The sequence below is a fragment of the Kogia breviceps genome, chromosome 13 (genome assembly GCF_026419965.1).
Source record: "Kogia breviceps isolate mKogBre1 chromosome 13, mKogBre1 haplotype 1, whole genome shotgun sequence".
Classification (NCBI taxonomy): Eukaryota; Metazoa; Chordata; class Mammalia; order Artiodactyla; family Physeteridae; genus Kogia; species Kogia breviceps.
In genome coordinates this window covers 65249567-65275524 of record NC_081322.1, presented here as the reverse complement: position 1 = coordinate 65275524, position 25958 = coordinate 65249567, and the positions used below count along the sequence as shown (strand labels likewise).

The 25958-nt window shown below is 42.2% G+C and overlaps 1 protein-coding gene across 2 annotated transcripts in view; it reads left to right on the top strand.

Annotated features, from left to right (window-relative positions):
* Positions 1 to 25958, top strand: part of MAP3K5 (mitogen-activated protein kinase kinase kinase 5) — a 222076-nt gene that overhangs the window by 180459 nt on the left and 15659 nt on the right. For both annotated transcript variants that reach the window (XM_059083975.2, XM_059083977.2), the window contains 8 exons: positions 402 to 507; positions 6254 to 6411; positions 8819 to 8996; positions 9706 to 9726; positions 12475 to 12652; positions 12743 to 12911; positions 18558 to 18743; positions 22449 to 22554. In XM_059083975.2, the coding sequence (XP_058939958.1) occupies positions 402 to 507; positions 6254 to 6411; positions 8819 to 8996; positions 9706 to 9726; positions 12475 to 12652; positions 12743 to 12911; positions 18558 to 18743; positions 22449 to 22554 (1102 nt within the window). The remainder of the gene's footprint in view (positions 1 to 401; positions 508 to 6253; positions 6412 to 8818; positions 8997 to 9705; positions 9727 to 12474; positions 12653 to 12742; positions 12912 to 18557; positions 18744 to 22448; positions 22555 to 25958) is intronic.

The following is a 25958-nucleotide window of genomic DNA, read 5'->3' as shown; positions in this document are numbered from 1 at the left end:
AGTAAGTTAATATTACTACCCTAAAACCAACCCAAATACCCATTTATTTGTGCTGCCCCTAAATATTCCAGGAAAAGAAGTAAAACAACATAGAAAAGAAAGTAAAGTGATTGAGAAGTTATAAATATCATTAACTTATCATACCCATATCACACACACAGATAGCCCCTGCTATCTGTAAACCTCGTTTGACCTTGTGACCTGAGTAGCAGATTGTGAACTGATAATATGTAAACAAAAGTGGTGTCAAGAATTCACTACTGAGATTAACTATTAAGGGAGAGTATAGAAACAGTGTCCTTTTTGCTGTAAGGACACCTTTACTTACTAGACTTTCAAGCCAACCACAAACAATATTGGAAGAAAGGTAACATTTTTGATTAAAATTCTCTCTTCTCTAGGGTGACAATGTGTTGATTAATACCTATAGTGGTGTTCTCAAGATCTCTGATTTCGGGACATCAAAGAGGCTTGCTGGCATAAATCCATGTACTGAAACTTTTACTGGTATGTTTTTGCAAGGATGATAGAGACCTTATGTAATTAAAGAAATAATTGCTGCATTTGAGCATAATGTGAGAGATAAATTTAGTCTGTGTTCTTACCAACATTAATGTTGCTATCTTTTGATGCCCTGAAAAACGTTATAGAGAATTTGATCTGGCCAATTTCTTAACCTCGTATTTATATGACTCGCTCCTGCTTAATGCCGCTGAAGATTTTTTTTTAAACTCTCAATTTGTTATTTGTTTTTCTTTTCATGTCATGACTTCTCTCCTGGTTGGTCTACAGCCACTATAATCCCGACAAGATTCCTTTTTTTAACGTTTCTTTAGCCCAGCCTCTCAGTGATTCTTACTTATACTTTAATCATTTTCCATTTGGACTATGAGTTCCCTCTTTCCTAATCTGTTTACTCCCTGTGGTCTGTTCCCCTACACAGCACATAAATAACTAAGATTTCAATTCAGAAAAAGGAAGTGACTCACTAACTCAGAAGCAGGGTGGGGAGAAAGCTTTACCGAGAAATTAGGCAATGCAGCTACTGAGCTGCCACTGGAGCAAAATCCTGGGAGGGTGGAGACAAAGTGATTTCCAAACAGGTGACAGTAGCCAAGAGGAAACAGAGGCTCCGAGAGATTGACTGCCCAACCGTTATGGGGAGGACATCTGGAACTCCAGCCCTGCTCTCCACTCCGAGTTTTTACCACTCCATTATTCGGCCGATTCTCATGAAATGTTAAGTTCTTGTTATTGGGAATTCCCTGGCCTTCTAGTGGTTAGGACTCAGTGCTTCCTCTGCTTTGGCCCTGGGTTCAATCCCTGGTCGGGGAACTAAGACCCCGCAAGTGGCATGGCGCGGCCAAAAAAAAAGATAATGAATTATCTTTGGTCTGATATAAAGCAAAATGGCCAGATGTCCCCCTTTCTGAATTCTGTGAGGAGGTGGCATGGCCTTCATTTTGCAGATGAGGAAATTGAGAGAGAAGGGACTTCATACCTGGAAGTCACAAGTGTTTGTAAACGATACAACTCAGATTTTTAATCCACCCCTCGTTCTTTGCTTTGCTCTTCTTGCTCCAGTCCATCTTTCTCTCCACCTTGCTGAAGAATCTGTTCTGGAAGCCTGGAAAGGGGAAAGGAAGAGAGAAAGTCTATAAGGCTTCTCCTTAGAATGTTCAATCAACAAATTCTCTGACCCGGTTCCTACTCTCACGTCAGTGGGTATTTCAGGGCACAGAATTAAACACATTTAGAATGTATTTTTTTGAACAAAAGAAATTGCATCCTTCTAGCAACTTTAAATATATTTACATTTCTTTTCCTCATACTTCCTCCATTTGGCAAGAGTCACTTTAGATGCTGCCAAGACTTAGTAATTTCTGCAAAGAAAACCCTTACTTTCAGACTCTTGATTTGGGCAAGGTGTTAATTTACTATCTGCTGCTTATCTTTAAAACATTTTTTTTTAATCGCCAGAGAAGTTGTAGTAAAGCAGTCCTCCAGGACCCCTTTGCTTGGACTTCTTGCACTGACCTCACGTGATGTGATGTGTGTGACACATATGCGTGGGTCTGTCTCCAGCGCTGATCACGGGGGCCTGGGGTGTGCAGGCCTCACAGCACTAACTCAGCGCTGGCCAAGGCACAGGTATAGGCAACCTTTGATGAACTGAGTTGAAAGACAGTGACCTGTGTGACTTCTTAGTGATTTGGTGAGAGGGAAAGCAGCAGCAACTACTCCCTGTGGAGCGCTTAGTGCATCCCTGTTAAGTGCATTATATGTTATTTCATTGAAATTCATATATCAACTCTAATCCTTAGGTATCATTTTCCCAGTCTATGGCGAGAAAATTAAGGTTCAAAGAGGTTAAATAACTTGCCTGAGGTCACAGATCTAGTAAGGAAAAGAGCTGCAATTCAACTAGACTTAACGTGCCAAATGGAATGAATTAGCTTCTCCCGAAACCTGTTCCACCCACCTTCTTCTCTATCTCGACTGGCCACTCCAAACTTAGAGTTATCCACGGCGCCTCTCTTTTCTCACGCTTCAACTCAATCCACCAAGGAAACCTATTGGCTCTGCCTTCAAAATGTGTCTAAATTTGGACCAGTTCCTCCCTCCTTCCACAGGAGGAGGGAGGAACTGCATGACCTGCATGACCTCAATAGCCTGTTCTCCCTGCTTCCACTCTTTTTTTTTTTTTTTCTCCCATTGCGGAGCACAGGCTCCGGACGCGCAGGCTCAGCGGCCACGGCTCACGGGCCTAGCCGCCTCGCGGCACATGGGATCTTCCCGGACCGGGGCACGAACCCGTGTGCCCTGCATCGGCAGGCGGACTCTCAACCACTGCGCCACCAGGGAAGCCCCCTGCTTCCACTCTTGCCCCTACTGTCAACACCACAGCCAGAGCAATCCTGTGAAAACATAAATCAAGCCCTATCACTCAAAGACCTCAATGGCTTTCTATATTTTGAGTAAATAGACACCAAAGTCCTTACAATGATGGACAAGGCTCAGACCTACTCAGAGTCCATTACCTTTTAGACCCACTTCCTACCCTTCCCACCTTGCACAGGCCTTCCTGCACTTCCTTCATTATACCAGGCAGGGTCCTGCTGCAGGGCCTTTGCACATGCTTTTCCTTCTATAACACTCTTCTCCCAACTCTCTGCCTGGCTAAGTCCCTCACCTCCTTCAAGCCTTAACTCAGATGTCATCTCAGTGAGGCCCGTGATTGCCCTGTTTACATGGCAGCCCTTCCCTGGGCACTTCTGATCCTCATCCCTTGCTTTTTTTTTTTTTTATCTTAACACATCACTTACTAACATTTATATAATTCATTTATTTATTGTACTATAGTTTATTGTCTGTCTCCCACTGAAAAAATGTAAGCTGTACAAGCCCAGGGATTTTTGCCTGTTTCTGCCACTGCTGTATGCTAAGTGCCTGGCCCATAGTAGACCCTCAGTATAGATCTGCTAAATGAATGAGTGGATGTAGTGTGACATCAAAGTTGAAGCTTTTAACCACTAACTTGTAGTGGCTCCCTGGGTGGTTGCAGTGGCAAAGAAATTCTAAAACAGATTATTTTAAAGTAATTTTTTATTTTAATGAAGATATATGAACTATGGGTTTTAGAGTTAATACTCTCCCTTGTTTTCCTTGGGCTAAAGTTCAGATTGGCTTGATCTTCATTATCCAACTCTATAAATCTCTTTATATAAAATATTGTGTCGGGCTTCCCTGGTGGCGCAGTGGTTGAGAATCCGCCTGCCGATGCAGGAGACGCGGGTTCGTGCCCTGGTCCGGGAGGATCCCACGTGCCGCGGAGCGGCTAAGCCCGTGAGCCATGGCCGCTGGGCCTGTGCCTCCGGAGCCTGTGCTCCGCAACGGGAGAGGCCACGGCAGTGAGAGGCCCGCGTACCGCAAAAAAAAAAAAAAAAAAAAAAAAAAAAAAAAAAAAAATATTGTGTCGTGCTTGTGGAGTAGAGAGAGCAGATAGGAACACATGACTAAGCCTGCTTTTTTTGACACTTGCTCAATGGGGGATAATTAAACACAATTGTCAGATATTGCTCTTTGAAATATTATCTGGTGAATAAAAACATTGCATAATTCATTGTTAAGATATTACTTGAATTGTCCAATTTTTAAAATTCACTATATTTTTGGTCAATTGTAATTCCTACTGAGATACTAGTATAGCTTAAATTCTTTCATTAAGTCTATTTTAGATCCAGAGATTAAAAAAGAGTGGTAGGGCTCCCCTGGTAGCACAATGGTTGAGAGTCCGCCTGCCGATTCCGGGGGCGCGGGTTCGTGCCCTGGTCCAGGAAGATCCTACATGCCATGGAGCAGTTAGGCCCGTGAGCCATGGCCACTGAGCCTGTGCGTCCGGAGCCTGTGCTCCACAACGGGAGAGGCCACAGCAGTGAGAGGCCCGCGTACTGTAAAAAAAAAAAGAAAAAGAATGGTAGACTTCAACACATATTTTCTAAACAATCACTTGATTTTATTTACATTGTAAAAAATCACTTTGGGGGAAGCTATCAATGAAGAGAAATCATAACAGTTTTCTACTAAGGGTAGTGATTTGAGGAGCATGGTTACCTTATCCTTCGCCAGGAGAAATGCTTTCCTCCAATAATGTTACTGATTTAAGCTGAGAGCAGATGTGTGGAGTCATATATGACTGTGAACATGAGCTATTGTCATGTAATGATGAGGTCTGGAAGATAAACCTGGCAAAATGACAATATGTGACAAAAATAGTATACTTTTCCTTATTTTTATAAACACAGCCAGTTTCTAGCCTTTGGTAGTGGATTTTATAGGAACTGTTTAGAGGAAATTTGTGTAGCCATTTTCACCTATAAATCAGGCATGGAGCATTCATAAAAGGTGTTGACTGTATTTATCAAAATGTCTGTCACTTTGGTTATGAATCAGAAAATACTGAAGTGGCTCTTTTGGCAAATGCCTCAGAACTTGAAATAATTCATTATGGCATCTTGGATGGGTTCCTGGTTGCTGATTATATCATTTGTGTGAGTATATCAGAAGCCGGGGATATGCAATTATCTGTTCCTGTTCACACTCCTGACTCATTGCTGGACTTTGAGAAATCACTGCAGGTTAGACTTATAAATTTAGCCTCCAGTTTGAGCCAATGAGACAATTGCAATTGAGTGTCCACTTGGGATATACGAAGCCAGAACTAGAACCGGAGTTCTTGGCCCCCACTTAATGCTCTTTGCGTCATACCACACTCTTCGACTCTCTGATTCCATGAAGCCTTTTAAATCTCCTCTCTTTTTCTTTCTACTAAACTCTGGTGATTTGTCTATACTGATGGCTCATGACCTGTCTTTGACCCATTAAATCTGTTATCCATGGACCACAGGCTCACAGCAGAAGCCACGTATGTTAGATTTACAGAATAACGTACACCCAAAATTATTTAGTTTTTTTTTTGCGGTACACGGGCCTCTCACCGTTGTGGCCTCTCCCGTTGCGGAGCACAGGCTCCGGACGCGCAGGCTCAGCGGCCATGGCTCACGGGCCCAGCCGCTCCGCGGCATGTGGGATCTTCCCGGACCGGGGCACGAACCCGTGTCCCCTGCATTGGCAGGCGGACTCTCAACCACTGTGCCACCAGGGAAGCCCTACATTATTTTTAACAATGATTTTCAGAATCATGCTTTCATGATTAAGAAATGAGAATGAAAACAGAACTGAGCATTCAATCAGGAATTGAGAAATAACAGACTAAGGAAATGGATGAATGACCTAAATTTTTCCTGGAAAAGATTACAAGTATACATAAAGGGAGTCTTCATGTATTTGAAAAACTGATTGCAGAAAAATGTGTGTTGATATATTTTCTGTTATTCTCAAATGATTGTTAGAAGTTTCTAAGAGGTCCCAATGAAATGATGCCTCAATTATAATCAACTATCTAGGAAAGGAGAACGTATCTATTTGTAAACAGATAATATTAGTAAGCTACTTTTATGTCACCAATGAAATCCATTATGAAAACTGCTATTTCCCCTTTTATTAACAGCAGAAAAAACTGGAATTCAAAGAAGATGAGCTATTAAGACCTGAATCATGCCTTTTTTTTCCCGAATCATGCTTTTGAAGTTAAGACTTTTAAAGTCTTATTTATATAAAGAAATTGAAACTGTCATTAGGTGTTCATCTGTTTTCTCTTTTTAAAGTGTAACTGTGTTTGAATTATATGCAGGTACCCTTCAGTATATGGCACCAGAAATAATAGATAAAGGACCAAGAGGCTACGGGAAAGCAGCAGACATTTGGTCTTTGGGCTGCACAATCATTGAAATGGCCACTGGAAAACCACCCTTTTATGAACTGGGGGAACCACAAGCAGCTATGTTCAAGGTCACATTTCATATGTCTTAAATGTCTTAAAAACCAGTGGTTAAAGCTCTTCATAGCTCCTGGATGTTCCATGTGTGTATGTCGTATTTTTTTAGGTAAAATGAAAGGAGCCTAAGTAAGCACAATCTAAGATATAAAGTTCAAGATTCACTCCCCCCGGTCAACACCTCTGCCTCACATGGAGCATCTCTCTCCACATTCGTTTTCCCAACTATAAAGCGAGATTTATTGTAACTTCCTGTGACTACCCTTTCACAATGCAGTATAAATGACACATCACTCCACAGAAGATGATTTAAGCTCTTTGGGAAGCACAGTCTGAAAAAATCTTCCACTGAGGGAGGTATAAAAACATGTTTTATCCATTTAGGTATTAAAGACATATTTTCCTTTACTCCTCTATCATAATAGTTTGAAGGCTCCGTAGATGAAAGGGCATAGTTGCTATTTTAAGTACATCAAACTTATTCTCATCCATCTACTCTTCTAGCCTGTTAATTTGCCCATTAGTAACTGTTTTGGGGGTGGGAAAGGAAGCAGCTCCATCTCTCAAAATAGGGAGCACATGATATGGAAATAGGCCTGAGAGAGCCCAGGGGCCACAGCTCCAGCATCCAGGGCCTGGGCAAACAATGACCTGCCCATGAATCCCTGTAATCCTCACCCACTCCACCAAGCCAGAGGAACATTAAGCTGAACACCTGTTTCCCAAGAAGTAAAGCTCACATGTCTGCTCTTCTCTAAGGCATGGATCGGACTTTTGATCATAATTTGTTATTCCTTTCCCTGCCACTGATCGTGTTTCTAGTACTTACTCCGTTTGTGAGTAGCCTCTTATGAGGGACCACATATTACATACCTTCTGTGTTTGTACAAAGCTTGGTTTACTTAAAGAGACAATATGATAGGCTACTGCTGATACAGAAATAGTAGTGTAACCAAACTTGAAAGAACAATGAGAGCTGCTCAGGGAGCTGCCTTTGTGGACCTGAATGGATGTCTTTCTCTTCTTGGCCAGTCTTTCAAGTTTTCACCCATCTCTAGGACTTCACTCTGAAATGCTCCTCTGTTACGCACACGGTGCTGGGATTATTATACAACATGCTTTAGATGAGATAGCATACTCTGGCACAGATTTGCAATGTTTGAATCCAGGCTCTGACACAGTCAAACTATTTGATGACTTTAGGTAAATTACTTAACCTTCTTGTATCTCAGTTTTCTCATCTATAAAATGGGTATAAAATAGTACCTATCTAATAAAGGGTTTTGAGGAGTGGATAAGACAATATGTGCAAAGCACTTAGAACAGTGTCTGACACATAGTAAAGGCTTTATAATTATTACAGATAATTATATCTTATTATCTGTATAATAATAAATTCATATAAGCTATTTAATAACAAAGAAGATTTCCTTAGGAAGTTTTCTCTGTACTAAATACATGAAAACATTACTGAAAAAAATTAGAATGATGTCAATGAGAAGAAAGTTCTCATTGTTATAGAAAAACTGTTTAAGTATTTTTATTTATATAAATTTATTTATTTTATTTATTTATTTTTGGTTGCATTGTGTCTTCATTGCTGTGCGGGCTTTCTCTAGTTATGGAGAGTGGGGGCTACTCTTCGTTGCAGTGCGTGGGCTTATTGTGGTGGCTTCTCTTGTTGCAGAGCACGGGCTCTAGCCGCGCGGGCTTCAGTAGTTGTGGCATGCGGACTCAGTAGTTGCGGCTCATGGGTTCTAGAGTGCAGGCTCAGTAGTTGTGGCGCATGGGCTTAGTTGCTCCATGGCATGTGGTATCTCTCTGGACCAGGGCTCGAACCTGTGTCGCCTGCATTGGCAAGTGGATTTTTAACCACTGTGCCACCAGGCAAGTCCCAATTTTAAGTATTTTTAAATATCTCTTTTAATGTAGGCAATTTGAGACAGGGAAAATGTTCACAGACCATGGCACAGGAGAAACAACATATGCTTTAAGCCAAACAAATGAAGGTTCACATACCAGATCTGCCTTTTCATAAGCATATAACCTCACACCCATGAGCCTCATTTTTCTCATTGCTATAACAGGGATCATATTTAATCCACTGGGTTGCTGGGAGTATTCAGTGAATTTCATAAATGGAAAAGCCAAGCACAAAACCTTGAGGACTGAATTATTATTTCATAGTGCTGCTGTCTACTATCTTAAGCTAATTACTATGCCTGTGTCATTGATAAACTTACAAAAGTGCTCTGGAAACTTTCCATAACCTACAGAAAACAAGTCCTGTCTCACTTTGAGAAAAGCCATGAATTTGTAGTGTATGATAAAGGAGCTTGTTGCATTAGGTGACCAGGTTATGGATCCCAGAGCCCATGGGATAAGATGGTCACTCAGAAGTCACGTTGTGCTGTGTCTTAGGTGGGGATGTTTAAAGTCCACCCGGAGATCCCAGAGTCCATGTCGGCAGAGGCCAAAGAGTTCATATTGAAATGTTTTGAACCAGACCCTGACAAGAGAGACTGTGCTAACGACTTGCTTATGGATGAGTTCTTAAAGGTTTCAAGCAAAAAGAAAAAGACACAACCTAAGCTTTCAGGTATGTCGTTGCCTTGAAGGGGGTATAGGTCAGAGTCACTAAATCCTAAACTTTTAAGGTGGAAGATTTTTCCAGAAGTAAGCTAATTTGCTTAAAGACATCACTGAAAACTGGTCAGGAAGCAGTGTTACCATCAGTTTCACAAATGCTAGGGCCTCACACATAATAATCTTCCATCACATGGTTAGTAGGGAACTAGAATATAAGCATCTATATACTAGCACTGGTGATACAAAGATCAAAGTTAAAGGGGTGAAATGTAGCCTTTTCAAGCTGAAACTCCAAATTACCACAGATGGGCTATAGGGCTATTACAGAGCTGTTAAACTTCTAAGCCATCTAGATAATATGTTCTTTTAATTTTAGGTTGTAGAAAATACTCATTGCCTCTTAGAGGGGACTATCTTTCTGAATAAGTAACCCCCCTTCAAAAAAAAAAAGAAGATTGCCAGTTATAAATAGCAGTGTAAAAATATAAATTGTCTTTTTGCAATAATTTCCATAACTCATTTCAGAAAAGAAAAAACAAGCAAAGGATTCATTTGTTGTTAGCATTTTTGGGGATTATGTGGGATGACGTGGGCAGACTGAATGTTTGGAAAGGACATCAATCCCATTTCAAGCATTCACTTCATTTTTTGTTGATTTCTTAGTTTAACAACAAACCCAACGCATGCTTATGTTGCTGTGTTTGCTTTTCTTTCCACAGCTCTTTCAGCTGGATCGAATGGTGAGTTTATTTTTATATTGTCCATTGAGCTGAAGCTTGGTGCATCATAGTTAGGCTCTAGATTGCCTATCAAAGAGCCTCACCCTCTGCTCCTTGCTTACATGGGTAAGCAAGGTACTAAGCTCCTCTGGGTACTAAGGATGTGAGGCTGCAAGCCTGGCTGGGTTCATTCCTTCAGAAAACCCCTCCCCTTTCTCCTTCATGAGAAAGGCTTCCATTGTTCCTCCCTAAATGGAAGATGGTGACTCTGTTTTTGAAATCTTCAATTTGAGAGGAGTCCTTACTTTCTTATTGAGGAGCCAGTTGGCCACCTAATGGATTTCTTGTGGAAAATTTCAATGCCAGACACCTTCCTCTATCACCTTTGGCGTCCTGTATTCTCTCTGGATTTAGCTGGTCAGGACAAGTTGTGATTTTTAAGATTGGTCTTTGCAGATCATAACTAGGAAGGTAAATTTGCTCTAGGAAGATCAACTAATGCATTTCAAGGAATAGGAAAGAAATGACCACGGCTTTGGCTTTTCCTAAGTTGGATGAGCTGTTGGTCACGTAGGCAGGGGGCTTAATTGTTCACTGTGAGTGTCGTGTGCATTCTTTCACAGGGCAGGGGCAGAGGCTTTTGCAGGTTCCTTAAGGTTCCTTAAGGTGCCTCGGCCCAGAGAAGAGGCCCAGTAATTGGATTTTCTTGGCCACAGCCTCTCCAGATTCCTCCTTCAATTCTGAGAGTCAAGGAGAACTCTGTGAAGAGAACCCCCGCCCTTTCCTCCTTTCTCCACACGCAGCCTAGATGCTGGAAGGCAGTCACTGCATTTCACAAGGTGGAACTGGGGTGCTCCACAGCCTTCCGACCAGCCTGTTTTTGGTGTCATAAAATGGGCACTGACTTGGGACTTGAGCAGAAGTTGATTCACTTTGGACTTAGTTGGAAGTTGGTCCTGATCCCAACTGAGCCACTTTCTTAAATATGTGACACGCAGCAATTTACTTGTTTCATCAGGCATTCTATGTTGGGAACAGTACCTACTTCACAGATTTAGTTCTGAGAACAAAATAAAAAATATATACCAAAAGAGGCTGGAGCCATGCCCAGAAGCTCAATGCATGATAGCTTTATCCCTTCCATATGGGTCGGTTTTTGTTTTAGGAAACATTCTCATCACGCACATATTTAAATTATGTGAGCTCAACTCTACACACTTGGCAAGAGAGAGCTAGAGAGAGAGAATTTAAGCTGATGGTTTTGCCCACAAGCCCTCTCGGTGAGCATGTGCCTTAGAACAAGCATGAGATGAAAGGTGTCCACCTGCTTAACTCTGGGTCACCTTTCCCACACACCCTCCCCCCTCTGCACTCAGGATGATTCAAGAGCGTTTGGGACTCTGCTCTGGCTTTAGAGTCTAACTTTAGATATTTTAGAATCTTAAGGGACTTTCTGGCAGTCCAGTGGTTAAGACTCTGCGCTTCCACTGCAGGGGGCACGGGTTCGATCCCTGATTGGGGAACTAAGGTCCCACGTGCCGCATGGCCAAAAGAAAAAAGATATTTTAGAATCTTAGGATTTTATAGAATCAGAATTAAGAGGATGGGCATTGGGGTCAGAGCTGGGTTCACGCATTAACTGGGTGACCTTGGAAATGACTTACCCTTAGTCACCTCATCTGTCCAGTGGATTCAGTTAGACAACCTGCCCATGGGTCTTTGTAACTATTAAATACGGTTACACATGTGAGATGCTTAGCAACTGCCATAAGGTGGTTATTATGACTATTATTGCTGGTCTCTTCTTGCTCTGGCCTGCCCACGCCCAGTGGCTCATTTAGAATTGTAAACCACAGTCCAAAAGTCCCTTCTCCTTTTCCTAAAAACCCTACTGTTCCTCCTCTCTCAGAACTTCTTCCAGGCCTCCCGAATTCTCTGGATTTTTTAAAATCTCCCAGTGACCCATCCCTTTCTGTTCTGCCCTCTTGGCCTGAGACATTGATTTGCTTGATAAAGATGTTTCTGGCAAAAATTACTTATTTTAAAACCAGTATTTAACGAAATGTAGGCACCTCCTATTGTGCCAGTTCAGTCTCCATCAAAATAAAATGAAAGTTTACATTTGTTATAGAATCATAATGTCTGAGAACTGGGAAAGACCTAAGAGATCATCTAGTCCATTAGTTTCCAAAATCTGTGTTTAGTAAAGAACCTTTTTTTTTTAATATGAATCCTTAAGCAGAGCCCTGATATATGACTGAAAGAACATATTTGTTTCAGGAAAAACAGGGTTGGAACCTGTGTTCTAGAATCACAGACTCCTACTCACTCACCCCATCCAAGGCGGCAGCCCCAAGAAGTAGGTGAACCTTAAACTTCTGAGGCACACAGTTTACAAATTATGAATCTGGTCCTTTATTTTATAGATATGAAAACTAAGACTCATGAATGACCTTCCTAATAGGAGGACAATAAAAACGAAGGGCTCAGAACCCAGAACTGCTAGGCCTGGTGCTTCCTCCAATTTCACACCCCTGAGATACTCCTTTCAGAGCCCAGAAGGCCCTTTCCTCGCCGAACCCCTGCATGGGTTACACTGAGCATTGGGAGGAAACGTGGTCCCGCGACCGGCCTCTTACGAAGCATAATTTTGCTACTCACTGAAACGAGACACTTGACAAATAATCTTGCTGTCTTTCAATAGGTGTGTCCGTGTGTGCACATTTTTAGAAGCATTAATCGTCTCCTTCCCCCTCTCGTGACACGCAGAGTATCTTAGAAGCATCTCCCTGCCAGTGCCTGTCCTGGTGGAGGACACAAGCAGTAGCAGTGAGTACGGCTCAGTTTCTCCAGATACGGAGTTAAAGGTGGATCCCTTCTCTTTCAAAACAAGAGCCAAGTCCTGCGGAGAAAAAGATGTCAAAGGAATGCGGACGCTCTTTCTGGGGTAAAGACCTGGCTTGTTTTGGGTGAGAGCGGTATGCTGTGTGTCCTTTTGTAAAGAAAGTTGTGATTTGTGCTGTCTGAATTATTACAGCATCCCTGACGAAAATTTTGAAGACCACAGCGCTCCACCTTCTCCTGAAGAAAAAGATTCTGGATTCTTTATGCTGAGGAAGGACAGTGAGAGACGGGCCACACTTCACAGGATCCTGACCGAAGACCAAGACAAAGTTGTGAGAAACTTAATGGAATCTTTGGCTCAGGTAAAACCCCTCATGGAGACTTCATTTCCCCTATTTTAACAGTGTCATAACCACTGGGAACTGTCACGCGTGATGTGAAGACATGAGGAAGCTGCTGCTGTCCTGATGATAAAACACACCTGCCCCAGGAACAGGCAGATCCCTATCACAGAAACTGCGTTTTTGAACATAAGCTATTTTTAAGTCAGAAGCAAAATTTTCACGTTGATGAAGTTCCCGCTGGTCCCTACAAGCCTTTTCACCCTTCATTTGTTTATTCATTCAATCAATAAACATGCACTGAGCCATGTGAATTGCAAATTCTGATATTAGCATGAGGGTACCTGCCATTGGCCCCTCTGAGCATTTGGGAAACATCACAAATTCAACAGAGACCCCTGTGCTTGGAGGGCTACCATTAGATGGAAGGTGATGGACAATAATAAGTAAACTATCTAGCATGCTAGGAGGCCATTCGTGCTATGAAAAAGCAAAGCTGGTTAGTCAAACTCGTTTTCCGTGGTGTATTTGTTTGCTAAGTTGCTGTAACAAAAGACCTTAGACCCAGTAGCTCAAACAACACGAATTTCTCTCTCACGATTCTGGAAACTGGAATTTTAAAAGCAAGGTGTTGGCAGGTTTGCTTTCTCCTGAGGCCCCTCTCCTTGGCTTGCAGATGGCCACTTTCTTGCTGTGTCCTCACCTGCCCTTTTTTCTCTGTGTGCCCCTGGTGTCTCTTCCTCTTCTTATAAGAACACTAATCCTGTTGGATTTGGGCCTCACCCTTATGATCTCACTTAACCTTAATCACCTCCTAAAGACCCTGTCTCCAGATACGGTCACCTTGGGGGTTAAGGCTTAAAAACATGAATTGGGGGGTGGGGAGAGTGGCACTGTTTCATCCATAATACCTGGGAAAATGTATTTCCTGGGATTCTGTTTACAGAAATGAGGAAGAATCCCCTCCGAACTCTGCCCCAGTGGAAAGAGGGTTTCCCCCACCTCCAAGCTGTAGGTGATGCCTCCTGTGCCTGGAGCAGAAGCTCAGGCCCCCTGTGGGTGTAAACCTCCCAGACATGCTTGGCCCAGACATGACACTTGCATCCTCTTTCAGCTCTCTTGGCGTCAGGGACTTGTGTATCTGCTTTAGCACCTGCGGCCACCGCCTGTCCCTCCGTGATCACTGTGGATGACACATAACTTCTTCCCTCCCTTCAGTCCTAGGAAAATAGCTGCAAAAAAGGATGGAGCTGGAGGGATTGGGTCAAGTTTTAGTCTCAGTCTAGCCGTTTACCTGTTCTCAGCTTTTGTTGGGATGTAAATGGAGCTAGGCTTTCTCTTTCTCAGCTCTTGCTCTATAGCCCCTGCTTGTCTTTGTCTCGAGAGAACCCCACTAAGTTTCTCTGCTGATTCCATCGCCTTAGGAATTCTGTAATGTTCACATCTTTAGATCCCGTAGGAGGAACTGAAAGGCCATGTGTGTGGGAGCAGGGTCTCTGGGTACAGGGAGAATTGAAATCTCCAGGTTCTGGGAAAACTCTGACTTTGGGTCCTTAAGGGAAGCTGCCTCCAGCGAGCAGGGACTCTGAGGCCCAGAAAGGAGGTGCTCTGGGGTGAGGGGCAGCCAGGCCTCTGAGTTGGAGGTAGAATGAGTGCTGAGGATGCCATGCAAGAATCTGGAGATGTGGAGAAGACAGAAGCAGTCTGGAACCTTTAGCTGTCACTCTTGCCTTTCTGTCTGCACACTATGGTCATTCAAGGACTGAGAATCGGATGGCGTAAGATAAGAAGGGGAATGAAGTTTAGACGGGAGGAGCAACTGGGCAGTAATTGGAGGTCATTCATTCAACAGATACTTATTGAGCATCTACTAGATGCCAGGCACTGTTCTATGTGCTGGGGACACTATAGTGAGCAAAATAGAAAAAAAAAAAATCCGCATCCCATTGAAGCTGACATTCTAGTGGAGGAAGAAAAGCAACAAAAACACAGTAAACATGTAGTTGAATATATAGTAACAAATATAGTTAAATATATAGTTATGTGTTGCTACATACTATGTGTGTTACATATATGTTTCTATATATGGTAAATATATAGTAATACTAGCAAACACTTTCTATGGGCCAGATAATGTTCATAGTATTTCCTGTGTCTCTCCTCACTTAATCCTCTTGACAATAGTCCTACAGCACTAGTTTTATTAGTATCCTCATTTTGCAGATGAGGACACAGAGGCACAGAGTTGTTGAGTAACTCACCGAGGCCACGCAGCCCTAAGTGACGGAGTCAGGATTTGAACACAGGCAGCCTGGCTCCAGGGTCTGTGCTGTCAAGTACCACACTGCCCTCCCCACTGCTACACCAGAGGGTGACAAGTGCTGGGAGAAACATAAAGCAGGGGAGGGGACAGGGCTTGGGTTGGGGGAGGGAATCACCAGCAGCCACTGTGGAATGAAGGCTTCTGTTTTAGGTCAGAAACACAGAAGGCAGGGATTGCTTAAATCTCGTAATCATCCCCAGTGAGTGTGCTTTTCTAACACAGAAAGTATCTGCTTGTTTGGGGGTTTTCTTTGTCTCCCTGCTGGACTGTAGGTCCATCAGGGCAGGGACTGCCTTGGTTAGTGTCGTGGTCCCAGCCCTCGGCAAAGAACCTGGCAGGTTCCATGACCGTGCTGAAATTCTTAAATTTGGAGTCGGTTAATGCTATTCAAGTGTTTGTGACTCCCTAGTTTTTTTTTTTTTTTTTTTTTTTGCTGTATGCGGGCCTCTCACTGTTGTGGCCTCTCCCGTTGCGGAGCACAGGCTGCGGACGCGCAGGCTCAGCAGCCATGGCTCATGGGCCCAGCCGCTCCGCGGCATGTGGGATCTTCCCGGACCAGGGCACGAACCCGTGTCTCCTGCATCGGCAGGCGGATTCTCAACCACTGCGCCACCAGGGAAGCCCCTGACTCCCTAGTTTTTTAAGCACGCTTGAATGTTCTCTATAAAATGTTTCTCTAGCCAGAAAGGAAAGAAAAACTTAAAAGCGACTGTCAGAGGGCATGCCTCAGTGCACCAACATGAAGTGACCGGTGGGGACCAGAAGTGATTCTGGGGTCAGAATCACGTAGTAACTCCAGAATCGTCAAGGGATAGACAGGGTGCTTCTGACTGTACTGCTGAGGACTCTATGAATCCTTTCCTGTGGCATCCCATGGTGATCTTGTGATAGAGCAGGTCCTGCCCCAAGGTTACTGCTGGTTCATCCAGCTGATTGGGGCAATAGAAGGTAATGATTAGGAGCTTGGGTTCAGCCTCAACTTGACTCTGAGGCCTGCTTCCACCACATAAAGGCTGTGTGATTTGTGCAAGTTATTTAACCTCTCTGAGGCTGAGTTTCCTAATCCATAAAATAGAAGAAACAAGGGTATTCACCTCATAGGGTTGCTATAAGGAGTAACTAAGATCATGAATCATTGAGATAACAATAGAACGTATTCCACGAATGTTAACTATTATTGTTATTAGTATCATTATCAAGCAGGCTAATAACAGTCATCTAGTATCTTTAATTTTCTTCTACTACCAGATGGAAATAAGTCTTTTCATGGTCTTAAATATTTCTATTAATAGATACATCTTTACATTTAAGCCTACCCTTTAGAACTAGACTAAAAGGTAGATGTTGGTCAGGTCCTCAAAGCGGCCCATGAAAGTCCCCTCAATCTGTAACACCCTTCTGAAATCCACTCACCATTTTTAAGGAAGTTCAAGGGATAAAGGAGAGAGAGCCCCTTTGCGGGAGAATCTGTGATGGTCCTCTGAGCGCTCAGGAAAGGCGCACTGTCAGATGCTACTTTCTGACACTGAATCAGTCTCACCTGGTACCTAAGATGCTTGTTCATGAAGGCACGTTAATGAGTGCACACGGGGAGGCGGGCGTGAGAATAGAAATAACCATTAGGTACGTGATGAAATATCCCAGACAGAAGAACATTTGCCAGGGTAGACAGCATTCCTTTGTAGGGCAGTGGCATCAAAAAGCAGAAGCAGCATGTTTTTCTGTTGTGAAAACAAAGCTAATGTCCAAAAAATGATTGCTATTTAAACTGCTGGCAAACACATAACTGATTTTTCAGTAAGATAAGCTTCCAATTTCTGAATAACTCACATTTTTCTTCCGGAACATATTTTCATGTTACTGTGATATTACCTATGAATCTTTACTTTGGTTGTAATTTAGTTCGTGGTAAGAAAAGAAACAAAGTTTATAATTGTTCCCAGTCTGATTTTGAAATATTCCCTTAATGACAGTTTTCAAGTTTTTTAATACAATCTTTTCTCATCAAAGCATAAACATGAGAGGAAGCTCCCAAATGAAAATATATTGAGAGAAAGAACTTGGTGGGACATTTCTCTTTTATTTTAATAGACCCCTAGAAATTGTAATTTTCACAGCCCAGCTGAGGAATTTAATTTTAATGATGCAATAATAAAATGTGCAATATGAGATAGAAATGAGTATAATAAAAATCCAATTGTTTCTTAAAGTTAAATGAGGGATAAATAACATCCTACTATGCTTCCTTTAAGGAAGCAATGTTCCTTGCTCAAAGTAAAAAAGAGTTCAACTTGAGGGAGGGAATTTGTTTAAATGTTGTATTTAATTTTTAATATGTGAAGTCATCCATTTGGTCCATTCTTATAACTAATTGCCTTATCCGTGGGTAAGGAAAGGTTTCCCGGATGGAGTCTGAAGCTAGCGCCTTTTGACTGCAAGGAATTGACACACTTTAAGGGCAGTTGAAGGACTGGGGACACGTAGGCAGACACACATAGCAATGAGGGAAGTGGCCTCTTCAGGTTAATTCCAACCACGGCACCTAGCTGAGCCTCACACAGGCTGAAACGAGAGTGATTCCAAGGGCCTTCAAGTCCCAGGAGTCTGTACATCTCTCCTCTGGCTCGGTTGCTATTGGCCCGCTTGGTGTGCCATTGCTGTTTCTGTCCACTTCTCTCCCTACTGATCATCATTCTCAACTCAGCTGTTTCTGCTTCCTTCCTTCCTTATAACTGGATGTACTCTTGCCCCTATTTTATTTTATTTCTTTAAAGTTTTTTTGATGTGGACCAGTTTTAAAGGGTTTATTGAATTTGTTACAATATTGCTTCTATTTTATGTTTTGGTTTTTTGGCCCTGAGGCATGTGGGATCTTAGCTCCCTAACCAGGAATTGAACCTGCACCCCCTGCATTGGAAGACGAAGTCCTAACCACTGGACCGCCAGGGAAGTTCCATTGCCCCTATTTTAGGTCTTATCTCTCTGGGCAGACTTTGAGTCTGAGATCCTACGGCTGAATCTCTCTTTAGCTCCCAGTTAAAATTTCTGAGAGTGGAATCTTATGGCCACAGCGTGTCCCTGTTTGGGCAGAGCTTTGTCTATCTGACTATAACATGACTGTTAGACAATGCATGGGGCAGGTGCCTTTCCTCCCAAAGTCTGATTATTTCTCTTTTTTTGCAGGGGAAGGAGCCATATAGTTCAAATATGGTCTTTCCCCTTAGCAGGGGGCATTTCTAAGCCCAGTTCTTCTTGGCAGCGGCTGTGGGATGGCAGACCCATGGCTGATACATCCAGCACAGATACATCTGATCGACAGACAGATTATTGGTTATTATTCACAGGGGGCCGAAGAACCTAGACTAAAATGGGAGCACATCACAACCCTCGTCGCAAGCCTCGGAGAATTTGTGAGGTCCACTGACCGGAAGATCATAGCCACCACCCTGTCCAAGCTGAAGCTGGAGCTGGACTTTGACAGCCATGGCATTAGTCAAGTTCAGGTGGTGCTCTTCGGCTTTCAAGATGCTGTAAGTATGATATTTTGCCCATGTTTTCCTGCAGACTCCAGCCAAAATTAGTCAGAAAAATAGGATAAAAACATAAGTTGTTATCTTTTCTTTCTTTAAGAATTTTGATCAATTCTGTTCTCTTTGGATCATAAATAAGTATGAGATGGTTGCCTGTCCGTGTGCCTCAAAGCACCAGATTTGTTGTTTGGTGTGTAACCTTGTATCTCCCTAGATTAGATACACATAAAATTGAACACCATGGAAAATAACAAAACTCACAAACATCTCCCATGGCTGCACCTTGTTCTTATGAAATCATGTAGTCAGTCACTACTTATTTTGATGATTTTAGCAACAGAGCACACTTTAGTCCTGCACTTTCTAATTCTATATGAGACATGCCATCTAGTGGTCATTGAGAAAAATGTAACTGTACAGACCGGAATGATCCGTAATTTTTTTCCGCCCTGCTGTGGTTTCCATACAGAACATTTTAAACATACTTGTTTAATAAATATTTATTCACTATTTCCTAGCCAGCAATATACTTCAGAGCACAGGGCATCACTAGATGTAAATTAATTCACAGGATCTGGTGAGAGATCGCTGAGGAGTCCTCTCTCTCATATTGAGTTGCTATGCAACACAAACTTGAAGCCAGTTTTCCAGAAGCCTGATTCAAACCATATGCGATATTCTTGAATGAGACTTGTTTGTGGAACTGTGTAACAAAAAAAGCCTGAGGTCCTTCCCTGAAGGCCCTTACGAGGTGTGGGAGACTGAAATAAGAGAGTTCTTAAGTGGCAGGGGGGTTGGATGGTGGTGGATTGAATTGGGAGTTTGGGATTGACATGTATATACTAATATATATAAAACAGATAACTAATAAGAACCTACGGTATAAAAAATAAATAAAATAAAATTCAAAAAAAAAAGAGTTCTTGACGGTGCCTGTCGTGTAGAATAGGGAAGCACTTTGCATAATTTTATTTAAATTCCCCAAACTGACTCACTCCTAATGTGTTTATTGCTCCTACATAGGCAATATCTTGACAATTGCCTTTGGTGCATCAAATGATCCCTGATTTAAAACCAAATTGTAATCCTTCAGTGGCCACTTGTGCTCTCAGGAACTCTGTGTTAGCCGCTCAGTCTTGTGCTGTACTGTGGGCAGGGCAACGCTCCTGACTCGATTGGGGTCATGGAAAATGAGAGCAAAGCCTATCACTAATATTAAATGCTAAAGGCAGACTCACTCTGTAACTAGCGAGCCCCAGCCATCTGCAAACCAAATGAAATAATTGAGTGACTTTGTACTTGCCTACACATTTGGCTTCCAGCCTAGAGATTGGAAGGCAAATAGGCGAGTAGAATTCAGATTGAGAGTGGGTAAGTGGTACTCCTGGGCCACAGGCCAGGTCTCTCTCTCTCTCTCTCTCTTATACACACACACACGCGCGCGCGCGCACGCAGCCCGTTCTTGCTCACTCACCGTCCAGGATGGGAATGAACTCAAAGAATGGGCAGGATATAATATACTGTTCAGTGAAGGGCTTTGGAGAGCTGGTCAAGATGATAGAGTACCCCTTTTCCATTTACTATTTGTGACCCTTGAGAGAAATATCCTTAGTTACTAAATGTTATACCCGCATTTGTCAAAAAAAACCAGGCAAGTCCTTTGTGAAAGTACCAGGACAAAATCAGTCTGAAAGGACTTCCTAGAACAGGTGAGAACCTAGCAATGGTTCGCTTCCTTAGGAGCAAGTACTCTGAGGAATTCCTCAGGAAGACTGCCATCTAAACCGGTGGATTTTGATGAAGGTGGACCAAGGGCAGGAATAAGCAACTGGAGCTCCAGCTTTTGGTGTGAGGTTACAGCTAGGTCCCCTTCTTCCCAGCTTCTTCTTAGATCTCGAGTCAGAGCCCTGTTGGGAAAATTGCCTCTTTTCTTAGATGGCTGTGTCAACCAGAAATTAGTGGAGTTAACTCAAATTTTAGATAAGCCTCTCTTAGCCTTATGATAAAAGTTATTTTTAAAAAGATACTGTGGGGACTTCCCTGGTGGTCCAGCAGTTAAGACTCCGTACTCCCAATGCAGGGGGCCCAGGTTTGATCCCTGGTCAGGGAACTAGATCCCACATGCATGCCACAACTAAGAACCCACATGCCGCAACTAAAGATCCCACATGTTGCGACTAAAGATCCCAGTGCAGCCAAATAAATAAATAAATATTTTTTAAAAAAATAAAAATTAAAAGGCATGGCTTATACATACAATGAAATATTATTCACCCTTATAAAGGAAGGAAGTTCTGACATATTACACTAAGTGAAATAAGCCAGACACAAAAATACTGTATGATTTCACTTATGTGAGATACCTAGAATAGTCAGATTCATAGACAGGAAGTGGAATGGTAGTTGTCAGGGGCTGGGCCGAGAGGGCAAGGGGAAATTGTTGTTTAATGGGTGTAGAGTTTCAATTTTGCAAGGTGAAAAGAGTTTTGGAGATGGAAGGTGGTGATGCTTGCATAACAATGTGAATGTACTTAAGCCATTGAACTGTACACTTAACAATGGTTAAGATGGTAAATTTTATGTGTATTTTACCATAATTTTTAAAAAGAAAAAGAAAGGTAATGCATATATCTACTTCGGTGTCTACTTAAATATGTGAAATATTACTAGTCACTTAAAAAAGATAGTCTGACAACAAAGGTTTTTAATGTGAACAGCTTTTCTGGGATAGTTTGGCAGATTATTCCCGCGTTTAAAAAGATATAAGCAACACACCATTGTAAAGCAATTCTACTCCAATAAAGGTGTTTAAAAAAAAGATATAAGCAAGCGTGGGAAGGAAAACAAGGCATGCACTGTGGCACATCTGTAGGTAGCATGTATGTGCTCATATCCCCCCTTTACTGGTGTTTCCAAGTCACCAGAGTATGCTGCAGCACTTGGTTGTGTTAAACAGCAGTTATAACATTTAAGAATAGCAATTGGGGCTTCCTTGGTGGTGCAGGGGTTGAGAATCTGCCTGCTAATGCAGGGGACACGGGTTCGAGCCCTGGTCTGGGAGGATCCCACATGCCGCGGAGCAACTAGGCCCGTGAGCCACAACTACTGAGCCTGCGCGTCTGAAGCCTGTGCTCCGCAACAAGAGAGGCCGAGATAGTGAAAGGCCCGCGCACCGCGATGAAGAGTGGCCCCCGCTTGCCACAACTAGAGAAAAGCCCTCTCACAGAAATGAAGACCCAACACAGCAAAAATAAATAAATTAATTAATAAAAACTCCTACCCCCAACATCTTCCAAAAATATTAAAACACTTAAAAAAAAAAAAGAATAGCAATTACTTTTATTTAAATCCCCTCGGACTCTTTTTTTTTTTTCCTCCTTTACCGCTTCCACCATCCAATCTGCTGACATCGTGAAAGGTGGAAGCTACAGGTTCTGAGTCCCAAAGAGGCAACATTCCCATTTAACCAGATTGCCTTTCATTTAAGTGGTGTATCTCACTTGCTTACATGAGGATCACCAAACCTCATTTTGAAGTGGCGATTTTGCATTTGTTTTCCGCTGACATAAAGAAATTGTCCACCATTCAAGGTAAAGAAACCTTTTAGTTATTTTTGTTGATGGAAATGTCGTCCAGATGTGTGCATCAACTAGGTTATTTGCAATTAAATATTAAAGTAGACCAAATGTCACTCTCTTCCTCCAGGTCAATAAAGTTCTTCGGAATCATAATATCAAGCCACACTGGATGTTTGCCTTAGACAGTATCATCCGAAAGGCGGTGCAGACAGCCATTACCATTCTGGTTCCAGGTCAGAAATACTTAATTACTTGGCAAATATTTAATGTTTGATATTTTCAATTACTGTTCATTATCATTTATGGTGTGTCCTCACTGTTTTTAAGACCAGGTTAACTTGTTTAAAAAAAATCTTTCAACGCTACCAAATAATATTTATCTAGTGCATATAGTCTGAGCAATGGTACATCCAGCAAAACGTTTACTGCGAGTGAAGAAGACTTGCTTCCTTGTATTTAAAGAGCTTGGTTGGTTATGAAGACAAAGAGAAAACTATACAGGTGACCCAAATACATATGCGTTTCAATATACAGATATCTGTGCCCACAAACCGTATTTCCATGTCATCCTTTACCAGTGGTTCCCACACCTGCCAGTGCATTGAGTGATGTGATGACCTGCGTGACGTAAGGAGCTCTTTAAATTACAGCTTTCAGGGCTCCATCCCGGACTGGGTGAGAATCTGCTGGGGATACAGCCCAGGAATCTGATTTTCATCCAGCTTCCAGGTCATTTTGATACACAGCCAGGTTTAGAAATCAGTGGTCTAGACAGGTCCCAGCTGTGTTTGCAGTGAGGTACAAAAGGGGTAGTGTTCATGAAACCAGGTTTTATGGAGTAAGGGAGAGATGTATTCATATTCTAAGACAAACTTCCGAAGTGTTTTGATAGTGTACCCATTAATAAAAATTTTAAGCAGAGCTCTTCCACCTTACGTGTGTGTGTGTGTGTGTGCGTGTGTGTGTGTGTGTGTGTGTGTTGTGTGGATATGGACAGAGAAATAGATTGATTTAGATATACGAATTGGAAACATGTTCTATTGCACTAATTTTACATGTATTATAAAGTGTTCTAAAATAGAAATCTAAAAATATAAGTATGAAACATTTTAAATTTTATGTTACTTATAAATGGTACCACAAACTTTTAAGTTATCATCAACCCTTCTGAGTTGTGGAATTCCCTCTCTTTTCTCAGAATACCTTGTTTGGTTTGAAAGTGAGGAATTAACTTATTTCTTTCTTATGAAAGGAAGGAATGGAAGAAGTTTTAACGTTACTGGACATGCTCTTCCTCTAAAGAGCGCACCTGCACCCCTCATCCCTCCTGCCACCTACTTTTGCATTCTTGTACCTTTACCTTCTTCGGGTCTCGGATTACAGCATATGCCTCTGCAGAGAGTCCTGACTGACCCCGAAGTCTACAGCAGGCTCCGCCATCACTCTCTCTCCCTGGATATGGTTTTTCCCCATTGGTGACACTTGCACCAATCAGAAACTGCTTTTATTTTCTTGTCTAATAGCTGTTTCCCTCATCAGAGGGTCTGTTTTGTTTTATTCTGTGCTAAGCACACTGTCCAGCATGGGTGCCTGGAAAATAATAGACTCCTGATAAATATTGGTTGAAACAATAAGTAAATGAGTTTCACCTGGTTATAACAAATTAGTGTCAACATTTTTTGCAGAACTTCAAAAAAAATCCTAGAGAGGCTTTGAAATGCATGATTAGCAGTTGGATGCAGGATCTAAAGCTGATGGAAACCTCCTGTAATGCTCTAAGGAAGTCAGCACATACTTATGTTTAGATGGTTGATAACTGGAATAAGCTTGGATGTGGGAAATGTACCAAAGAGGGGTTATAAACCCAAAAGATACAAGAAGTGAGAGAGATTAGGTGTGTATCAGTAAAAGCGGTAGGTAGGTATAGGCCATGAGTTATATCCAGTAGTAACCTAAATGAAGAATGCTTCAATGAGGAGAGGGGAGAGGGATTATACTTTGAAATAATTTAACTAGCATATAAATGATCTGTTAATCTAATTTTTGTTTAAAAAATCCTTTTAAAATGGATTACCTAAATGCAATGAATTGTATCCTGGAATAGGTAAAAGAACATCAGTGAAAAACTGGCATAATTTGAAAGTAGTCAGTAGTTGAGTTAATACAGTTGGCACTGTACTGATGTTAATTTCTTAGTTTTGACAGAGGCACCATAGTTACATAAGATGTACTGGGGGAACTGGGTGGAAGGTATACAGGAGTTCTCTGTATTATCTTTGCAGTGTTTCTGTAAATCTAAAATTCTTCCAAAATATAAAGTTTATATGGGCTTCCCTGGTGGCGCAGTGGTTGAGAGTCCGCCTGCCGATGCAGGGGACACGGGTTCGTGCCCCGATCCGGGAAAATCCCACATGCCGCGGAGCGGCTGGGCCCGTGAGCCATGGCCGCTGAGCCTGCGCCGCAAAAAAAAAAAAAAAAAAAAAAAAAAAAAAAAAAAAAAATCTTCAAAATATAAAGTTTATAAAGCACACTGATTATCACACTGTAGGTGAAACACTGTTAGGTTTAGAGAGAGTGACAGGGACAGCGCAGCGAGGCATGTCTCCTCGCATGGGTGTCCCCGTGATGAGCACTGCCTTAACCCAGCCGTGCGCAGAGCAAGGCACGTTCTTTATGCAAAGGGTTTGCTAAGGAAAGTTATTTGTCCTTCCACTGTGAATTGGCTTCTGTGAGGCCACTAGGGGTCTCTGATGACAACTGAAATGACTGTTTGGAAGCATTTTAAAAAGTGGACCAAAAAAAAAGGAATTCCCTGGCAGTCCAGTGGTTAGGACTCCACACTTCCACTGCAGGGGGCATGGGTTCAATCCCTGGTCTGGGAACTAAGATCCTGCAAGCCGTGTGGTGCAGCCAAAAAAATAGTAATCATTTTTCAAATAAAATAAAAGGTGGAAATTTTAGAGAATTACATTAAGAAAGTATTTTTTTTATATTCCTCTTGGGATAGGGGAAGACAATGTACACTGTACACCAACATATAAATGATGAAATGTATGAACAAGAGGAATTGATTTCAGGCATTTGACAATTCCATCAAATTTCCAAATGTCCCTAAAGATTTTGTTATACAATTAAGATTCAAAGAAACACTAAAAATGTCTCTCTTTATAGTCCCCTGATGAAAATTCCTTTTAGATGACAAAATACTACAATTTACCTACCAAATTTTAAAAAACATGCTAAAGAAACCAACAAATTCAAAAGTATAACATCATAAATACATACATTTCCTAGATGTGTTTGCTGAGAGAACCCAGATCTTGGTTTCTTTTTTTTTTTTTTTTTTTTTTTTTTTTTTTTTTTTGCAGTACGCGGGCCTCTCACTGTTGTGGCCTCTCCCATTGCAGAGCACAGGCTCCGGACGCGCAGGCTCAACGGCCATGGCTCACGGGCCCAGCCGCTCTGCGGCATGTGGGATCTTCCCAGACCGGGGCACGAACCCGTGTCCCCTGCATTGGCAGGCGGATTCTCAACCACTGCGCCACCAGGGAAGCCCAGATCTTGGTTTCTAAACACCATTCTCTAATGAAAGGAATCAGAGTTCCTTGGAGAAATGGTTGATTTCCAGGCCTAGGGC